The sequence below is a fragment of the Patagioenas fasciata genome, chromosome 18 (assembly GCF_037038585.1).
Source record: "Patagioenas fasciata isolate bPatFas1 chromosome 18, bPatFas1.hap1, whole genome shotgun sequence".
Taxonomy (NCBI): domain Eukaryota; kingdom Metazoa; phylum Chordata; class Aves; order Columbiformes; family Columbidae; genus Patagioenas; species Patagioenas fasciata.
In genome coordinates, this window is record NC_092537.1 from 12,015,265 (window position 1) to 12,034,282 (window position 19,018).

General features: G+C 45.5%; 1 protein-coding gene across 24 annotated transcripts in view; it reads right to left on the minus strand.

Annotated features, from left to right (window-relative positions):
- Positions 1-19,018, minus strand: part of LOC136109475 (dynein axonemal heavy chain 9) — a 195,468-nt gene that overhangs the window by 28,072 nt on the left and 148,378 nt on the right. For all 24 annotated transcript variants that reach the window (XM_071816490.1, XM_071816503.1, XM_071816491.1 and 21 more), the window contains 3 exons: positions 16,692-16,885; positions 11,978-12,126; positions 7,470-7,597 (listed from right to left, as the gene is read on the minus strand). In XM_071816490.1, coding sequence (XP_071672591.1) covers positions 7,470-7,597; positions 11,978-12,126; positions 16,692-16,885 — 471 coding nt within the window. The remainder of the gene's footprint in view (positions 1-7,469; positions 7,598-11,977; positions 12,127-16,691; positions 16,886-19,018) is intronic.

A 19,018-nucleotide genomic window follows, 5' to 3' on the forward strand; every position in this document is an offset into this window, starting at 1 on the left:
AGCAGAAGAAAAATTGTTCCTTAAGTATCAGTTTAATCATAGTCTACATACCTGACCTTGAGTATTTTCATCTTTAATTGGTAGTTTCTTCCTGTATCTGCCTTTGTGGTGTTAGATGGTTGAAAAGTAATTGCTTTCACTTGTGTTGACATGAGACCAATGATCATTATTTGTCAGTATCACTGCCCGCTAACAGCCAGCTTAGGGAATATTTCTAATCTAATGATAATTGAGTGCATTTATGTACTATCCTTTTGTGACAGAAGGGATGGAAAAGAGGAAAATATGCAGCAAATATAGGTTCATACTAAGAATTCATAACTTGATCAAACAAGTATCTCTGCAAAAAACATGCTGTGGAGGGGAGTCACAGGTTTGAAGAGAACTTTGCAAACTAATTATCAGCAGTCAGATAACACAGCTTGACAGAACATGACTAATGATAACATGTGTGGTTAATAATAATTGCATGATAAGTCAATTATCAGTAACGATGTAACACAGACAATGCTGCATTAACACCAATCACAGCTGAGCTGCACGTGGATTGAAGCACCACATCCCCTTGCCCGCTTTGAAACCTGCTTGCCACCGATTTCATGGGTCTCTTCTAGGTCTTGTTCGGGAGAACAAGGGGACAATCCAGCCTGTGCGCATTCCTTTGGCTCAGGGCTTCATGTGCTCCCAGTGCTATCTCCAAAACCACACTGCGCAGTTTACACCGCACCGGTTTTACGTCCTCGTTCCATGGGACTCCCTGAAGACACATTTACTCAGGACACCGCAAGGTGACTCAGTGCTTTATTACATTTTTTCTTAGCCAGATTTTGGAGTCTGTGGAAGAACTGTTGTGCAGGGGTACAAGAGAGCTCCCTGGCACCTCTGCTTTGACAGCGCATGTCTAGGTCTGTGCTGCAGGCAGAAATAGGCAATGGTCTCAAACTCATTACCTCGCTTTGTGAATGGAGGGTGGGGGCCAAATCCTGCTAAAGAGCAAACTGCTGAAAAGAAGGCAAAAAAAAGATATCTGAAACACTTTCCCTTGCATGCTGACCGTTACCACAGGACCGGGAGCAGGTACCGGAGGATGAGGGTCTGTGGCAAGAGCCAGGGTGCACATGAAGAAATGGGGGAGTACCGGAGGCTTCGCTTTGGAAATTCACATCCAAGCACCTCTGTGTGTTTGTACTTCACAAGGCAGAACATACATCACAGGGCGCGAGTGTTGCCATGGTAACCATCAGAAATAGCACCACATATATATAAACTGGCACACGCCCCACAATGCGCTCCCTCTGCTGACAGCGACTGCAGACCCTTCACATCTCTGACAGTGCCTTTACTTCACAGCTTGGCACAAATCACCTCCCAGAGCAATGAGAATTACTGGGTTTTATGGAGTCGCATTTTCTTGCGAGGTGCTCTCAGAAAATAGTCACTGCTTTTACAGCAAATCTGAAGCTGAGCTTTACAGTCCAGAGACAGCCCAACACTTTAATACTCACTGCAGTGTGCTGGGGTATGAAAAAGGACAGTGAGGAGGCGCTGCCGAGTCTGTTCCCCTGGCCGTGCTCACTGTCAGTGGTAGCGAGAGGTTTCATCGCATGAGAAGATGCCACACACGCTCAGGAACAGCTCCATCCCTGCCATCATGGGGACACTACTGCAGGGCTCGCAGAGCAGACTGGATAAGCACAGACCCTACTGCCAATGCCTGCTCATACGTCTGAGAGACCGAGATATTCCTGAGCAATGAGCTTGCTGTTGCTCCATGCGGAGAGAGGCAACATCAGAGCTCTGGGAGCACCAGAGAAGTTTTCCCCTGTCCCTGGTATGTGCTTCCCCCTCGCTGAGAAATTACGGCAGCCAATCCACCAAAGGTGCCCCCCTTGGCAGGCAGTGGGGGCAGCATCCCATTCTCAAATTGCCTGGCCTCAAGTTGCACTAGGGGAGGTTGAGATTGGATCTTGGGGACAATTTCTTCACAAAAAGGGCTGTCGGGCATTGGAACAGGCTGCCCAGGGCAGTGGTGGAGTCACCATCCCTGGAGGGGTTGAACAGACACGGAGATGAAGTTCTCAGGACATGGGGCAGTGCCAGAGTTGGGTTATGGTTGGACTTGATGATCCTGAGGGTCTCTTCCAACCGAACGATTCTATGATTGTTTACCTGACAAGCACAGATATTGCCTCAGGATGGCAGCACAGATGATGGTGGGATATTGGCTCTTCTGAAGAAGTGCTTTGAAACCTTTTCTGCAATGGCAACTGCTGGCTTGGGTGTCTCTCTGGCCTCTTCTTTCTTTTGAGCCCACCCTTTGCTTGAACCCCACAGTCCAAAGCTGAGATCTGGACCTCAGCCTAAACACAGCCATTAGTGGTATGGGAATCTGCTGGGATTTGCAAGGCCAGAGAGCAAATGAGCATGAACTACAGAAAATCTGGACTAACCTGAGCTCCCCAAAGTTTTAAAGACAATGCTGGAGCTTATGTTATAAAACTTCATAAGACAGAAAGATATAAAGGTAGCTAGTGATCAGCGGGTGAAATGCACAGCAAAGGACAGTTGCTTGACTGATCTCAAGAAATCAAGGGAGATAAACTTTATTTTCAGGACTCCATTATATTTGTGTTTTAACCCCAAATATGTCCTGAGACAGAGGTTTCCAGAGCAGTTCTACAATAAAACAGGGACTGCAGTAGTTACAAAGGTACAGAAAGCCCAGCAGAAACTTGATTCCATCCCAGATCAATATTTGGGTTACTTTCTGGTCTTTAAGTGGACTTGCAATTGGAAAATCTTGGGAATGGCTGTTGTGACACAAGGTGGGACGGAAAACAGCTGTCTGAAATCCAATGCCTTTCTCCATCAGAGAATTTGTCCAAAAATCATGAAGGAGAACTGGAGGCAGAGTGGGTATTTCTCCTCTTATATACAACCAGGAATGAAAAGATACTGTAGCCGGAAGGAAAAATAGTCTCTTTACTGAAGTAAGGCTTAGTGCCAAACACTTATGTGTGCCTTGAATGGACAATATATCTCATACAGGACAATATATCCCTATTTCTTGTAGCTAGGACTAGTTGTGAAGCCCATGGAAAAAGACTCCATTGTATTTATGATGCAACGAGAAGGGCTCTGCCGATGTCTGAATCTCATACAGTTTTGCTCTAGGAGCTCCCTGTTATTCCATTTAGTACATGAACCTGACTCAGTGAAGCAACAACCTATGAAAATGGAAATATGCTCAAGAATTAAATTAACTTGATCACAAAGGGAGGGAAGTGACATTTTGGCTAATGGATGATGACTACAAATAAACTGGGAATATCTGATGTCTGAACTTTTCCCTGCATTAGTTCATTCAGACATGCATCTGCAAACATGCAAACAAATGTCACTGTTTCCTTGCTATTAGGCTGATAAACATCATCTGGTGATTGTGATGGTCACTGTCTTAGTAAAAAGCTTTAAGGTAGGCCCAGAGAGGGAAACCAAGCAGACACAGTTAATGTCAGAGCTTAGTGCTCCCTGATGTGCAAAGCTCTTTCTTCCCTACACAAGGGAGAGCACACGCATCAGAGGAATGGTGTTCATAGCTAACTTGGCAGTGGGAAAGCAGAGATTACAGAACCAATGAGGCTGTAGACATGTCTGGGGATCATCTATTCCAAACCCTCTGCTCAAAGCTGGGTCTGGCAGAGCAGGTTGCCCAGGACCTTGCTCAGCGAGGTTTTGGATATCTCTGAGGATGGAGACTCCATAAACTCTCTGGGCAACTTCTTCCAGTGTTTGACCACCTGCCACAGTAAAAGATAGTATTTACATTTAAATGGAATTTCCTGTATTTCAAGTTGTCCCCATTGCCCCTTGTCCTGTCACTAGGCACCACTGAGAAGAGTCTAGTCTTTGCTCCCTGCTATCAAGTCATCTCTTCTTGAGGCTGAACACTCCCAACACTGGACCCAGCAAGCCAGATGTGTCTCACCAGAGCTGAGCAGTCAGGACCAGTGACCTGATCTGCCAGCAATGTTCACACTAACATGGCCCAGGACACTGGTGACCTCCCTTGCTGCAAGGGCACACTGCTGGTCATGTTCAGCTTGTTGTGTACTGGGACTCACAGTCTTCTTCCTGCAAAGTTGATTTCCAAGCAGTTGGTCTCCAGAGTAAATGGCTGCAATGGGGTTATTCCTCTCCAGGTGCGGGACTTGACTTTTCTACCTATTGGATACCATGAGGTCCCTGCCGGACTCATTCTTCAGCTTGTCCACGTCCCTCTGAAAGGCGGGACATCCATCTAATTTATACATCACTTCTCAGCACTTTTACATTATCTGAAAACTTGCTGAGTGTGCACTCTGTCCCATCATCCAGGTCGTTAACAGAGGTGTTTAACAGGATAGGACCCAGTACCAACCCCTGGGGTGCACCACTAGTGAAAGGCCTCCAGCCGGACTTCATGCTGATGACCATAGAACCATAGAACCATTTCAGTTGGAAGAGATCCTCAGGATCATTGAGTCCAACCATAACCTGACTCCAGCACTAACCCATGTCCCTAAGAACCTTGTCTCAACGCCTTTGATCTCTCAATATCAATGAGCTTTTCCAGATTGCCTTTATTTCCAGGACTGTATCCCACAGGATTCTTCCAAGCAGATTCCTGAAATGGCCAAAGTCTTTATTCTTTTCCCACCTTGCCTACCGTTTGCATGATCTCCCATGAATTCCCGCACTGGTATTACCTATTTTTGTTCAGTTAAAGCAGCAGACACTGTGATGTGAAGTACCTACAAACTCAGGATGGCAGGAAGGACAGGAAATAAGACACAACCTCCAGGCCAAGACCCCATCCATAGATCTACTAAATGTCCTCTTAAGAACAGTTAAGGCTTCACCACCACAGCTCAGACAGCCAGAGGACGTCCCAATTCCAGCTCATACCTGCTGTTTCATTGCAGGAATGTCTCTTACCTGGAGCAGCTCTATCTCTTTGCTATTAGTCCTGAGCACATGACCTTGAGCTGTTCTAATAATGTCACCCCATTTCAGCCACTCCAGACCTACAGGCTGCTGCAGTCTTCTTGTAACACATTTTGATCTTCCCTATCAACAACACCCCTTTTAATACTGTGTCAGTGCAAATTCATTAACAAATACTCATTTTTTTAAGCCAAGGTCACATCTTAAGCAAGACTGTCCCTCAGCAGTTCTGCTAGCAACATTCAACTCCTTGTACCTTCCCTAATTCATTCCTGCATGGGACCATCTCTGCAGCTCTACTACAGTCCAAGTCAACTAGAGCTGCTGTATTTCCTCTAAAACTACAGTTACATCACAGTACAAAGTATAAAATAGACCCCATCCATCTTTAGCAAATTCTTATAACATTTGATATGGTTACCTACAATTCTTTACTTATTTTGTCCTTCAAAGTTTGTTCTGAAACTTTGCATACTGTTGAGTTGTGACTAATTTGTTTGCTCCAATAATTCCTCACTATTTTAAACACAGATGATAAAGAATCTGCTAATTGGTAGTCAGATGGCATCCTCTTGATTTGACAGATTCATTACCAAGACTTGCAATGGACTTGCAGTTTCTTCTACCAGAGTTTTAATATTCTGGGATACAGATTATCTGGCTCTCCGTGTTAAGCACATCATGCTCTTTGATCTGATCTTCCCATTTTCCACAAATCTTTTCAAGAGATGTTCAGTTTTGTGGGTGTTTCAAGCAGCCAGTCCTCAAGGACAGCACATCTCACAGCCCTGCAACAGAACCGGCACTGAGACTCTCACAGAAAAAGTATTCCAGGAAGGGACCAGGGAATCACAATGAGCAACTTGGGAAGACACTGGCACTGGAGTGACACTGGCAGCAGGATTAATCTTCCAGTACAGCTGCACGATGGAAGATGAGAGATTATTGAACTATGTGTGTGAACTTTAACACAAGGTGGGAAGGTCTTCATCATAGGAAGCTTCCATCCAGCAGCAGCTGCAGGGAGCAGAGCCCTGCTGGACCCTCAGACTGTCTCAAGTTGTGGTATCTGGCTGCTCCCTACCTCCTACAGAACTTGCTGTGAGTAACAAGCTGGCAATTAGCGCCATCTCCACGTTAAAATTGAATTCTACTCCTTCAAATGAATGGGAGGCTATGGAGAAGGTGATGCCCGGTGTCTGTGTGAAACTTCATATGTGTGCAACACCAAGCTCCTGCCATCCCGTCCCAGGATAACACCCTAGTTTGGACCAATTCTCCATCAATCCAGCCCCAAAGAGACAGCTGGGGAGGTGAGCAACACCGAGAAGCCAATAGAAGTCCCAAGAGGTGACCAGCAGGTCAAGGGAGGTTGTTCCGCCACCTCTGTTCTCTCCTCGTGAGGCCCCATCTGAGTTGCGCGTCCAGTTCTGGGTCCCCAGTTTAAGGAGGACAAGGAATTACAGGAGAGAGCCCAGCGGAGGGACACAGAGACGCTGAGAGGTCTAGAGGCTGAACTCGTTATCAAATGGATTTTTGTGGAGCTAACCAACACAGCAGAGAAAAACCCTTCACTTTGCATTACCGAATGGAATATCTCTCAAAAAGCTCCATATTCTCTTCTTGACCGTCTCAAAGGCAGAGGCCAGCATTGCAGCCATCTGTATTAAAAGTTCTCGAAAAACCCAGCATTGTCTACCTTGGAGCTTGAAAAAATGCAAAAATTAAAATCAAAACATCAATGGCATTTAATTTAAATCCAAAATCATGACTGTAGGCTCAGATCAAGACTCAAAGATTCCTCTTAATCCAATTCTTATCCAAGCAATTCAGTTATAATAAACATTTATAAAATCCACATCAAGGAAATCAAAGGAGTTCCCAAAGCCTGCAAAGAGAGCTGGAATGACTGACTCTGCATGTTAACAAACCCAAGCACTCCTTGAATAAGTAGCTCCAGAGAGCACTTGACAAAGACAGAGGCCCCTTCACACCCTAAAAGGCTCTGAAACTTTTTGCTGAGTTGTGATAAGAGCTTCATACATTTACCTGTTTGGGATGTGTAAAGGAACTGGCATCGCTGCAGATACGCTCTGCCTTTCCTACGGTGGTGCGTTCATCCTCAGTGCTCATTTAAATACATCGTAAGTTTTGAGTGGTAGTAAGAGAACTAGTCTAACAGCTTTTAAGATCAAAGCTCTTTACTCACAAAGCAAAGAAAGGCACGGAAAAGTGTAGCACAACCTTCGCTCAGAGCACTCCCCGCAGCCACACACCCTGCAGAAGGCTCAAAGAACAAGAAAAGCAAAACCACTATGGCCTATAAAAGCAATAGATAGCAGCAGAAACACGAAGGTTTTTGCTTTGGACACACAGATGACACCCTGTCGCATTTCCCACCAGCTAAGGACAGATTGCTGTCACCAAGGTGATCAGCACCGGGTCACCCAGGAATGGTGGGGCTGTTTCCAACGTCGCCGTACCTGAAGGATGACCCAGTGACCCTCCTTCGCAGCCAGATCCAGAGCTTGTTCAGCAACCACCTCTTGACCTTGTCCAAGGGAAACATTGTGGAAATTCCTGTTGTTAAATGTATAACCAAGTTTCTTCCCTAAAAGGAAAAAAAAAGAGCGATGCTCAGCACTTTTACGTGGAACGGCAGAGCACAGCCGAGCTCAGGCGGCGAGGCAGAGTTCAGCCTTATCAACAACCCTCACAGAAGAGATATCACACTTCTTATAATGGTTATCTTGTCTCTCACACACTCCTCGCCAAAGCACTGAAAACAGCAGCAGCTTCTTCCAAACTACTTTTAATTACAAAGCAGCATCAACACAAAGGTGCATCATTACAAAGTGTCTCTTGTTTAAAGAACATTATTCCCCTGCAACCTTGTGTAAAAACATATTTTACAGTGATAGGAAATTAAAATAATTTCCTGCTGATCAAATAGGCTTTGAACAAGACATCATTCGGTGGGGAAGTGCACCCTGTGACGCGTGCTAGAACCAGCAGTAAGGTTAGGAACCCTTCAGAAGGCAGCTGAACTGAAATCTGTGTGAGCTTCCTCTGGCCTCGGCCAAGGCCTCCCAGGTTTCTTGGAGCTAGAGATCAGTCAGCCCCCCAGAGTCCTCAGGGATCATCGTGGTCTGTAGCAGGTGTGGAGATGCCTCAGGGTTTACCACAATGCTTGTGGAAAAGCCCAAGAGCAGTGGACCGTGGCAGAGCCCTTGGGACGGGACGCTCCAGGAGCCACTGCAGACCACCCCTACAGTCACACTCACAGGATCCCAGCCTGGTTGGGTTGAAGGGCCCTCTGCAGATCCCCCAGTCCAGGCCCTGCTCACGCAGGGTCACAGAGCAGATCACACAGGTGGGTCCAGGCGGGTTTCAATGTCTCAGAGAAGGAGACTCCACACCCGCTCTGGGCAGCCTGGGCCAGGCTCTGGCACGTCCCAGCAAACAAGTTTCTGCTCATGTTCAGATGGAGCCTCCTGTGTTTCAGTCTGTGCACGTTGCCCCTCACCCTGGCGCTGGGCACCACTGAACAGAGTCTGGTCCACCCTCTGACAGCCACCCTGAGATATTGATCCCATTGATCAGATCCCTCTCAGCTTCTCTTCTCCAGCTCAACAGCCCCAGATCTCTCAGCATTTCCTCAGAAGCAAAATGCTCCAGACCCCTCAGCACCTTTGTAGCCACCGCTGGACTCTCCCCAGTAATTCCTTGTCCTTCTTAAACTGGGGACCCAGAACTGGACACACCACTCAGATGGGGCCTCCCCAGGGCAGAGCAGAGAGGGAGGATTCACCTCCCTTGACCTGCTGATCACAGTTTTCCTCATGCACCCTTCTACATCCCTCTCTGCATGGTGCAGGGTGGGAACCTCAAAACCCATGTCATTTACAGTCCTGCTCTGGAGGAATGGTGACAGCTACTTTGTGTTTCTTCATTCAGTCTGCGGTTTTCCTCCAGACTCCCCTGATTTCTCTGTAGCAGCCCAGCACCTCAGAGCCTTTCAGTGATCATGACTAAAGATCTCCTGTTTAGTTTTCTGAATCCATCTCTCACCCAAAGATGGAGAACACCAGTTTCTCCTCATCTCATAGGAGAAGCAATTGCCTGGAGGAAGTAGTCTCTGCTGTGTGCTCCTCAGAAAATGAGCACCAATTTGTGCTGACGAAGGGAAGCAGCTCAACAAACATCCATGCTGGGTCCGTGCATCGCAGCACGATGCATTCGGTTCAGCCAGGGGGTCAGCACACATGTCCCCAAGTGCTGATCCCATGGGATTGCCTGCACTCTGCATGCAGATTTGCCTTCATCCAGACGGTGCACCTTTAATTCCTGATTTCTGCTAAAAGCAGGTGAGTCTTGGGATTCAGCTGTTGGTACATGATTGGAAACAGATGGCCCTAAGTAAAACAAATATCCAAACTCTTCCAGTTGCTCGAGCTCTCTGCTTAGCCTTACTACAGCAACCCTCTGGGATACAGCTCTCCCCATATTTGAGAGATTCCGGTTTTCTTTCTACCATTTCTAGTGGCTTTGAGAGCTGTTCATCTCTGCCTTCAAGACCCACCCTCTCAAGAATCAGAGTACAGTTTGGGTTGGAAGGGACTCTAAAGCTCCTCTAGTTCCAACCCCCCTGCCCTGAGCAGGGATGTTTTCAACCAGACCAGGTTGCTCAGAGCCACAACCAGCCTGGCCTTGAACACTTTCAGAGATGGGGCATCCACAGCTTCTCTGGGCAGCCTGTGCCAGAGCCTCACCACCCTCACGGGGAAGAATTTCTCCATCAAATCTCATCTAAATCTACCCTCTTTCAGTTTAGTCTTATAAAAGGTATACATATCCATTACATGCTAATATAAATACCTACATATAAAGATGCACATCAGTGTATGTTTGGAATGTTAAAATTAAAGAAGGGATGAGGCAAATTTATAGAAGGTAAGGCACTAATGCAAACCAGGTGATTAATAACAGAACTGATATCGGTTGTTATTTCCACTTCACAGACAGGGACAGGACTGTGCTGGCTGCTCCACCAAAGACGGCGCCAGTCTGCCCTGAGCCGGGACCTGGGGAAGCTTCCCCAGCCATCGGGGTTTGCGGCGGGTCCTCCCTGCGCTGCCAAGCAAAGGTCCCAGGAGCGAGCAGCATCTGCAGGAGGAGATCTTCCATTCACAAGAATTATCTAGCCAGACTTGCTCTTTAATAAAATCTAATGAAGGGCAGAGAATATATTGAATAATGAATCTGATCCAAACCCTGGTGAGGCAGGCTTTAAGGCCAGTAGAGCTGTACTGAAGCAGTGATTTTATTTCATGAGATTTTTGTCACTTTTACTTGCTGTAGCTTTTCTGTCTGACTAACCGCAGGTGTAAACACACATCTTTACAATTCCAATTAAACCATTCATGGTTGGATTTTAGTGCTTCACTTCCCAGCACAATGAGAGACAGGATCATTGACATGGCAGCAAAGGCAAGCCGAGCACACGACAGGACCTTCCTCGGGGACATCCCCTTCCGTCCACAATAGTAAGACCTGAGTCAGGACAGAAAGAGCACAAAACACGGGCCAAAGTCCAGGAACTCCCTACGAGTGAAATACCATCTGGCTTGTGGCTTAGGTTGCACTGGGCTTTAACATCTCTGAAAGCTGTGGAAATGTGGGTAGAGACTGACTCAAATACTATTTTGGGATGACCCAAAAGGTGCACCACAGAGAGGAAAAGAAACCCACAGGTCAGTGTTCTTCCACTGCTCACCTGGATGATGTTACTGGTTTCTCTGGTTTCAGTGTTACTGGTTTCTCTGCTGGGGCCACCAGCCTTGATGATGATTATTCTGGAGACATGCCTGCTAAAAACCTGCCAGCAGCTCTACTGTGGTCCTGCGAATTGCATGTCTGTGATTAGAGGCATTTGGACAATGCCCTTAATAACATGCTTTAACTTCTGGTCAACCCTGAAGCATTCAGGCAGTTGCATTAGATGATAATTGTGGAGTCTTTTCAACTGAAATATTCTATTCTATTCTATTCTATTCTATTCTATTCTATTCTATTCTATTCTATTCTATTCTATTCTATTCTATTCTATTCTATTCTATACTACACTACACTACACTACACTACACTACACTACACTACACTCTACTCTACTCCGAACAGTTTGAATATACAAGACTCCATACTGCTGGGAGCATCAGAGCTTGACCAGAAATCACAGTCCTGGAGATATGTGGAGAAGGAGAAAAGATACGTGCTGAGGAGCACAGCAATTGGAGCAGCCCTGAAACAGCACCCAGAGACATCAGACCCTCTGGCCCAGCGGGATGGAGCCCCTTGGCTGTAAAAGTCTCAAAAGAAGTGGCTGCAGTGACTGTTGGACAATCAGAAGTGATATCGATTCCAGACCTACTGTAGTTGCCATGTCCAGGCTGAACATGATAATTCTTCCACAGAGGAGCTGAGACCCAGAGGGAATTCTGCACGTTGGCACCTTTAGAGTGCAGGCATTGACTGGTGCACAATAGAAATCACTCCATCTGAGCATCCGCACCAAAACCAGCTCAGGAAGGATGGGATTAGAAACGGGAAACTCTGCTGTTAACCAGCAGAATGTTATAGGGAGCTGGTGCTTATTTTTAGCTATCTGACAGCATATTAGATATCTCTGATGTAAATTATAGGTTGTGTTCAAGACCAGCTCAGAAATCGTTGCAGTCTGAGCCACACTGGGAATCCAGGCAATGCAGTGAAGAGACAAGTTTTAATTTAAACTATAGATAAAAATCCAAAAAGCTTTATGGAAAAAGAAAAAACAAAACCAATCACGTCTTCTCACAATTATATATTTTTAACAGATTACTCCATTATCTGCAAAGAGATGAGTTTAAAAACAAACTAACAAAACAGAATAAGAATGTCATGCCAAGATAAATGCAATGTTGCAGTACGCCTAGAGACAGGATTGTTTTACCTTGTTTCTCCACATCCTTCAGTGGGTCGACTCCCGGGGACAGGATAAAAAACACTGGGGTTGCAGGTCCTGATTCCTCGAAAGTCGTTGCGAAATCCAGGGATCTCCCTGCCACGTATTTACTGCCGAGCTTCTCTTCCACAAAATCTCTGCCAGAAAGAAAACAATGTTTTGCCAGTCTGCTGTTGTTCAGAAAAGACAGACTTCCTGTAAATAATCAATTAATTAGTATTCATTTTGCTGATTCAAACAAATGAGAAACTTAATGAAAGAAATGGGCATGACAAATTTTAGAGAGGATCTCCAGGCTGGGCCTCAGGAGCTGTCATTTAGAGGCAATGTTTGGCATTTTTTACAGGGGTAAAATGACACCAATATCTGACAAATGCCACCTGGAGGGAAAAAAGTGGGACCCCCCAGCCCAACGTTGTATTCAGAAGCTCAATGCAAGTAGAGGCTTGATTCTGACAAAGGGATCTCAGCGGAGAAGAAATAGTTAATGTACAGAAAACAGCCGTGTACTTTGTAATCCATACAGCCTTTGAGGGGAAAGAGTGTTCCTTTGGAATTATCACTGAAAGTCACAAAAAGTCCAGATGATTTACCAAATGACTTTGTTCTGGGAAGACAAAAGAGCTCTAAGAATATCCAGTGTGTGTCGCTTAAGCCCCTGCGTGAGAATCACAAGGGAAAATACAGTTGAGTGAAGGGGAAATAAACCTCCGCTCCACAGCATCTGCCTGAAGAGAATCCAGCGAATGGAGAACGGAATCTCCCCAGGGGGAGCTTTCCAAAATCACGGCTTTAGGAAAAGAGGACACAGTGAACATCGACTGAAAGGTAGGGATGTTGTATTCAAACCCCAGGAATCAGCAGCTGCTTTTCTAGCACAGATTCATGACTCAGGCCTTTCGAAAACCTCAGGAACACAGCGAAGGAAAACATCAGCCTGGCGGATGATACCAGAATAAGGCAGGCAAATTCCTTCTAAGAGAGCCTTCTAAGAGCCTTCCTCTAGAGAGCCTTCTAAGAGTGTCCTGCAAGGACTAGCGCAAGGCAGGAGGAACAGAGATGCTTTAGGGATTGCGACAGAAAAAGCTTCCACTTTGTTTGGCACCTCTTTCAAGTAGATTTTTCTGTTCTGGGTCAAGATTTGCTGAAGGGCCACTGGAAAGCTTCAGTCCATAAAATTTAAAGAAGTCCATCAGATACAAGGTCACAACGTTCTTGTCTCAGCTCTATGAAACGACGCCTTGAAGATTCAGAAACACAACTAATGTGACTTGGAGACTTCAAAATGGACCACATGTGCAGGAAAGGAAGATCTCAGGGACAGGACTGGCAGAGTGCCTACACTCGGTGTCTTTCAGCTAAGGTGTTCATAGGCTGGTTCACCCTGTAAGCAGTAGGATTTCAGAAACGGTGGCAGAAAAATAAAGCAAAAATGCCCTGTGAGACAAATGGCTAATTTACAACTTCGCTAGGTTATATGAAGCTTAAAATCCTTTATCTGGGGAGCTGGAGGTGCCAGCTACTGGGATTCTTAGTCCTTCTGCATTGTCTGTCCCTCAGTGGAGCACCAGTGCTTTCGGAAGGACTTCACCATGACCAAGCTATACCCTGCTAGTAGTTGCTGAACCAATCTGACCTCATTGTGGATGCGAAAGCATGGGAGCACATGAAAGGTGTTGCAAGAATCTCCTTGCTGATGTTCTTCAAGAAGACTGAAGGATGAAATAGGTATTTACACTGGAAAATTCCTCTTGATGAAATTATAGAATCATTTTGGTTGGAAAAGACTCTTAAGATCATCGAGTCCAACCATCTCTGGCACCAAATCATGTCCCTAAGAACCTCATGTATACGTCTTTTAAACACCTTCAGGGATGGTGACTCAGTCAGTTCCCTGGACACCTTATTCCAATGCTTTACAACCCTTTCCATGAATAAATTTTTCCTAATATCCAATCCAAACCTCCCCTGGTGCAACTTGAGGTTGTTCTCTCTCATCCTATCACTTGTTCCTTGGGAGAAGAGACCAACACCCTCCACGCTCCAACTGATTCTTAGTGACGGACGGCAGAGCACTGCCCTTACCTAAGCTCTAAGGAGCGAGTCATGATAAAAGTGCTTTCTCCTGGTGGCTCCTTAGGCCTAGGCAATAAAACAGTCTATGCAAATATCCCCAGTGATCTGGTACAAAGAGAGGCTGGAAAACCTAAATTCCAAGATGGGGAAATGCAAGAAGCCTGTACAGGGGTGGAGGGAGGGTGGCATCCATTTCATTTTAGATACTAAAGAGCCTCCTAGACCATCTTTATGGAGGTGTTATATATGACATGGGACATAAAGAGCTTTATGCCTTTCTGAACAGCAGCTGGAGATGGGGCAGGGATATTCTAGGGCACCTAAACCACTCCTAATAACCTCTGGGGTAGGATACTGAGTTACTCCTTGACCGCTTAAATGCACTGAAGCGCTTGTCAAGACTCTCAGAGACAGGAAGGCTGGGACTATATTTGTAGTGATGTTAATTGATCATCAGTAAGGTATTTAATGTTGGCATGTTTAACTGGTACATAGAAGGAAGAGATCTGCAAGTTACAGATCACAGAACCATAAGAGTTGGAAGGGATCCCCAAGGCTCATTGAATCCAACTCCCATCCCTGCACAGGACACCCCACAGGTCACCCCGTGTGTCTGAGGACGTTGTCCAGTCTCTCCTTGAACACTGTCAGGTTGGGGCTGTGACACCTCCCTGGGAGCCTGTTCAGTGTCCAGCACCTCTGGGTGAAGAACCTTTTCCTCATGTCCAACTGACCCTTCCTGGCACATCTTCTGCCATTCCCTGGGGTCTGTCACTGTCACAGAGAGAAGAGCTCAGCCTTGCCTCTCCTGCTCCCTGCTGAGGAAGCTGTAGGCCGCGATGAGGTCTCCTCTTAGTCCCCTCTTCTCCAGGTTGAACTAACCAGTTGAGAACTGGAAAAGAACTTTTGTTACTCAATGATGTTGCAGATATGCAAAACTCAGTGAATTTGTTAAGACGCGTATGACCTTGAAATGCTACTGGCTCTACAGGATCCGTCACTTTTTGAAGAGTCACAGACACAATCCAGCTTTGGAGGTGCTTAGGAAAACAAGAGAGCATAGGACCATTGGCCTTCTGTGTGGCTGCTATACTAGAGGAATATGATACTATCAAGGAGGAATCAGGAAGTCAAAGGCATTTTGACTGTCATTGTCACCACTAATAATTTCACATTTGCTTTTGGGGTATGAGATTTCCCCAAACAAAAGCTCTTCTTAAGCCTCTTGGGTATAGATTCTAACTATTCTGTATTTCAAGAAGAATTTTAGTCACATACACCTGCAAAGAAAGTCTTGGGGAAGGTGCTGCGGACTGTTAGTCTTCGCACGTGTTTATGTTCTAACCTATTCCGAGATAAGAAACAAACCAAACAAAACCATTTAAATACTCTTCTGTGAACAGAGAAGTATGACATGCTCAAACCCTAAAAATATCCAGCGAAGCTTTTGAACTTGGATTCCCTTACCTGTTCATAAAAGAGAAATATGAAAGGAATTGAGGAATTGAAACTTTGTGTTCTGGTTATTTTTGAGCTATGTGAGTACTATCATTTTGGTCGAAAGGAATTAATTAAGCTTGCTTAAATGAAATATGTACTTAAAATTTCAGGAAGACAAATGCTTATTTTACTCAAACTAAATAATGACAGAAAAACCAATCTTTTCAGCTGAGAGAACACATGGATAACCCAGCATTAAACAAGTAACAAATGTAAAAGAAGATGGTTTTGAATGGTATAATTATGACAAATTATAGTTATTTAATTTAATAAAACATTAAGAAATTGACCATAGTGAGACTTCACTCAGTCTTGCCAGCGCTTTTCTGTGAATTTTAAACCAGAAACAGAAATCTAGTTCATCCGCTGAGTAACACAGTCTGGTACACACACCCGTATACATGCACATGCCAGATGGCGGAGCAACACAAACCATTTGGGAGGCAGTGGCATGAGAGCCATTGCAGAAATGTCAGAGCCCAGACTACTAGGACAGAGAAGAAAAAAACAAGTCCTAAAGGAGCAAAGGACCTTTAGTTTCTCCTGGAACAAGCTTTCTCCTACCTTCATGCAGTTTAGATTTGCCTAGTTACCTTCACTACATAATTTACAACTACAACTTTCAGAACTAGCATCACATAAATTATGAATTTTACAGGAAAAAAAAAAAGAGAAAGCCTCTACAAGATTTTCCTTTCTATATTCTTGCGCCTAAGGAACAACCATAAAGGATCTAGTAACTAATATCGACTTAAATGAACCCTAGGAGTTGTATTGATCGTTAAAAGTCTCCAGCAGCTGTATAACACCTGTGTGATGATGCTCGTTTCTGACTTGGCATGTCTGCTGCTCACCCAGTGTGAGTTAAACTGTTTCCATTGCTATCGGTGATATTGGGGTTAGACCTCCCCAAGCAAGAAACTCCAGTGAAAATAAATGTTTTGACGGCCTAGCAGAGTTGAGAGATGCCTCATTCAGCAGGCTCCTTTATGGGAAACCAGTGTGCAGCACTCATATTCTGTAATCAATACATCCAAACATATTCCTGAATTACCCCCATGCCCCACAAAACGCACACCCAGCGTTGTCTGCTGATCGAGGGCGTACAGAGCAGCAGGGTCCCCACCTGACAGCGTAGCTCATGCGGTCGGGTCGGACGGCTCTCAGGATGCACAGGCGCTGCAGGGCTGACTTGTTCTTCCACTCCTGGGGGAATTTCTCCTTTTCCGGACACTCAGATTCCACAAATTTCTTCCACCGTTTTGCAGACCCCTCAATGTCCCGATCCAGATTCCTGAATTCCTCCATGGATGAGAGAGCCTGTTAAAATTCAAGGAAGGTCTTTAGAAGAATAATCGTACGTGGCTTTGAACCATTTTTCTAAGGTTACTGACCGCTCATGTGTTGCTCCATCAAAAGGGTCACAGCTGGAGCCTGGGAAACAGCCAGAAACCCACCAGGATCAGACTTTGACCCTTCTCCTTTCCCCAAATCTGTTGTCAGCACAATCACAGGACACAGAATCAACACAGGCCATTTGCAAGGCCACAGGAAAATATGACTGAGGACAATTTCATACTTATGGAAGATACATACCCTGAGATTTTCTACCATGTGTATCCTCTGAACTGAAACACGTTTCATAGAACCTCAGCTCTAAAATCCAAACACAACCTTCCCAATGGTCTCACCCACATCACTGCAATGCTCCTGCCCAGCAGTGAAGCCACACATGGCATCCAGGCCATGGAAGTGACAATACAGGAAAGGATTAAAGAATTCAGGCTGAGAGAGTTGGGGTTTTCAGCAGGAGAAGAGAAGGCTCCATGGAGACCTTATTGTGGCCTTTCCTTACTTAAAAGGGGTCGATAAGAAAGATGTGGACAGACTTTTGAGCAGGGCCTGTTGTGATAGGACAAGGGGTAATGGTTTTAAACTAAAGGAGGGAGATTCAGGCTGGACATGAGGAAGAAATTGTTGGCCCTGAGAATGGTGAGAGCCTGGCCCAGGTTGGCCAGAGAGGTGGTGGATGAACCATCCCTGGAGACATCCCAGGCCAGGCTGGACGGGGCTGTGAGCAACCTGAGCTGGTGAAGATGTCCCTGCTCATGGCAGGGGTGGCACTGGGGGAGCTGGGAAGGTTCCTTCAACCCAAACCATCCTGTGATTCTATGATTCTATGAATTTGGCATCATTTACAATGCAGTTCTCCATAACTCAAAGCAAGAAGAAATCTTCTCTCCTTTTTTGAAGCCAGAACTCAGAAATCTCAGGTGACAGGCACTTGTGACTCTCAACCATCCCAAACATGCCCGATTTGGATGGCAGTTGGAAATTCTGAGCCCACATCTGACAGGAGAGCGCACTGGTGGCACTCCTGTGAGCCGCAAGTCTGCAAACAGTCCCCTTACTGCTTCAACAGACACGAAGAGAATTGTCACAACAACCGATGGAAAACGTACTTTTGCATCTAGGGTGCTCGGTATCCAAAGCTAAACTCAGGCTTGCCGTGCTCACCAAAACTGCTTTTTATAGTGATTTCATGGTTGGACTATTCATCCTCTTTGTCTTTATACACATGCCATTATTTTTCCCTCCCTGTTGCCCTGTGAATCCACCTCCCTTGTCTGCACAGTCTGGTGCACACACTGTGAAGCCACAGCACTGAGACTTCACCACACAGTCGTGGTGACCAGGGCACCCCAAATCTCAATAAACATTGTGCAAACTGTACATGGGTGAGCGCTTTCTTTGTACAAATATGCATACCATCCTGTGCCAACATAAAAATCAAATCGCTGAGATTTGTACTTGCTAAAACACACACCAAGATTAACTTCTCAGTGCTACAAGGCTGTAGCAGAAACAGGTAGCTGAAGAATGCCCCAAAGTACAGCTGAGTAAGCCAGTACTTAAATGATAATTACAATGAAAATGTAGCTAGATTTTTTGCTAGAAAGAGGCAACTATAAATGTTATGCAAAGAAATAAAGAATCCAAATTATCTTTCATACAAGTGGCAGCAAAACGTATTGCACAGCTTGTAAGGTTCTTCTGGATTTCAAGCAAAATTCTCGCTGAAACAAACATCTTCAGAGCATTTTGCATAATCTGAAGCTGTAAGCAGTTGAACATGACGTGGAAAAGACAAGTGGAGTATAAAAGACAGTGAATGAGCTATTTTCCATAGAAACAGAAAGCCACAGAGCAAAGCAGAAGCTTCTTGCCGGGCAGAGGTGTTCTGCACCACTGGTGCTCCAGCTCACGTCCTGTCCAGCTCTGTTCCGGAAAGCAACTAAGAAAGCTCCTTAAAAAATGCCGGTGTCACACCTCATTCAGATCAACTGCAAAGATACACACTTGCCAAAGGGCTTCGGAAGTCATGGAAATGCCCTGACAGAAATGCTGAGAGATTGCCCAGGATACAGTGCTGCTGCAAACGAGGCAGAAAAC